The following is a 2,200-nucleotide window of genomic DNA, read 5'->3' on the forward strand; positions in this document are numbered from 1 at the left end:
TTTGTTACAATTATTGTGCGTGTTATTTTAATTTATCAATTGTAAGGCTTATAAACACATGTTATAATAATCTATTAAAAAATAAATAATTGTATGTAATTAATAATCTAATAAAATAATATTTATTAATATATAAATATTATATATTAAAAATAATATTTATCAATATATAATAATGCAATAAAAAAGTAATCTAGTAAAAAGAAAATTAAAAAAATAAGTAAAAGAATTAATATATAATAGTTAAATAAAATTAAAAAGAAAAGAAATGCATAAATAGTTCTTGTAGTTTGTTTGTAGAAATGATTATTAGGTAAATTTTCCATTTAAAATAATTAACAATCAAACTAGTAAAGTTAACACATTTGAACAAAAAAATACACAAAATATTCAAAATTAGACTACTGTTACACCATAAAATAGTTTTAGATCAAAACAATTAAATTTTAAAATAGTTTTAAATCAAAACCATGTAATTTTAACGACTATAGAAACTATAAAAACAATAAAAAAAAATTCAAAATATAAAACTGATCAATCTGATAAGGAGAAAGAGGAAGGGGTGTTCTTTCCTCACTCTTTCCCTGCACTGCTTAAACCACACCGAGGGTGTAGTGTTCCTTTCCATTTCCCCTCACTTAAACTCGATACCATCAAGATGTCGTTTTCTATAACTAAATACAAAAGCACAACACAAACATATTTTGTTGATTTTTTATAATAGAACATCCATCAAAATAAAGCTAGGCACGACAAACATATACATTACTCGTAGTCAAGATCTAGTTTCCGAACACCACATGGTTTTTTTTCATCGAATTCATGTTTTTCTCATTGAGTGGAAATCAAACATGCTTATTTAAAATAATATAAAGTAAAACAAATACGATAAGATAACAACAAAACATAAAGTACAAATGTCCCACTTATAAATTTACAATACACATTCAACCTTATCCATTACATTCCATTAACAAAAGGAAATCATTTTATTGATCATAATTAATCAAAGCATAATCTCTACTAGTTCTCGCTCCGATTCGGCTTCAAAGACAGATATTCATCCTGCAAGAAAAAACTAATTCATCAAAAACCCATATAATGTAATCATCAAATGATCAATCAACAGAAGATGGCGTTGTAATTTGTACTTGATCATAGCAATCACCACTTGAAGGAATCCAATCGTTTGTTGCAGGGTTTGATTTGACAATATGATCTCTGTATCTACCATCAGCTCCGATCTGCAATCGGAGATCGTATACATCATCATCTCCGTTTTCCTCCTTCGCCACCTTTATAAATCCGTTCCCAGTCTGCATTTCACCATTTAGAAACAAAAATTAGGGATGAATTTTATAATTCATTACATGAAATCATTTATTGACAAACCGTGTGATGTTCTTTGTCAATGGAAACCAACTCTTTGTAGTATTCGGTTTCCACGAACTCATCTTCCACCGTTCCATTACGATCGGAAACTATACCCTGCAATCGTCGATTCCACGATCAGAATAGATAGATAATATCATAAACCGAAGCAATTCAACAAATTTATACATGAGATTGAGATTTTAGGGTTTGGAACTTGAGGAACTCTGGAATAGTATCAACTGATTCGTCGGAGGGTTGTACTGTTGAGATGTAATCAGGGTCACTGCGATTAGGTTTAGTGGGACGTTTGGGGAGAATGGAATCGAAGTGAGATCGGACTTGTTCGGAGATTTGAAGCTGCTGATCAGGGTCGATGATCTCATCGCTCCGGCTGGGTTTGATGGTGACCTCTGGTTGACCGACCATGATTACGAGAGGATAGATAATGACTACGGTGGACAAGCGGAAGGGAAGCGGCGGAGTGGATTTTATATGCGATTAAGGGAGGAGGCTTTGGGTAACAAGTGAAAAGTTCGGGGGTGTTTTTGTAGTTGGAACTTTGAAAAACTATGGGCTACTTTTTTTTTTTTTTTTTTTTTTTTTGTTAAAAATCCAGTTTCAAATTATTTATCTATAGAATACTTAAAAGTAAAAGTTATTTTAATATATAATTAATATTCGGAAAAATGACTTACGATGATAATTATTTTTATCGTTTTATTTATATTTAATTAATTTCTTTACTTTTGTACACATTTCAATATTTAAGTTGTTATATGTATTCATATATTGTTATTATCGGTAATAATGATAATATGTGAACAAA

At 29.9% G+C, this 2,200-nt stretch overlaps 1 protein-coding gene across 1 annotated transcript; it reads right to left on the reverse strand.

The window, feature by feature from the left end:
* Positions 1 to 870: 870 nt before the first annotated feature.
* LOC145043876 (uncharacterized) lies at positions 871 to 1,856 on the reverse strand. Its single transcript, XM_078992651.1, has 4 exons — positions 1,561 to 1,856; positions 1,393 to 1,488; positions 1,152 to 1,316; positions 871 to 1,065 (listed from the first exon to the last, which is right to left on the reverse strand). Exons 1-4 carry the CDS (start codon positions 1,798 to 1,800, stop codon positions 1,024 to 1,026), a joined length of 543 nt encoding a protein of 180 aa, XP_078848777.1. The 5' UTR covers positions 1,801 to 1,856; the 3' UTR covers positions 871 to 1,023.
* Between the last annotated feature and the right edge of the window lie 344 nt (positions 1,857 to 2,200).

The sequence above is a fragment of the Lactuca saligna genome, chromosome 4, assembly GCF_052625555.1.
Source record: "Lactuca saligna cultivar CGN05327 chromosome 4, ASM5262555v1, whole genome shotgun sequence".
Classification (NCBI taxonomy): Eukaryota; Viridiplantae; Streptophyta; class Magnoliopsida; order Asterales; family Asteraceae; genus Lactuca; species Lactuca saligna.

Bases quoted from the DNA above. Each gene is read 5' to 3' on its own strand.
- LOC145043876 (XM_078992651.1), bottom strand. From the start codon at position 1,800: ATGGTCGGTCAACCAGAGGTCACCATCAAACCCAGCCGGAGCGATGAG. The intron at 1,489-1,560 runs GTATAAATTTGT...CGACGATTGCAG, and splicing joins CCCTAAAATCTCAATCTCAT to GGTATAGTTTCCGATCGTAA. The intron at 1,317-1,392 runs GTTTGTCAATAA...GGTGAAATGCAG, and splicing joins TTGACAAAGAACATCACACG to ACTGGGAACGGATTTATAAA.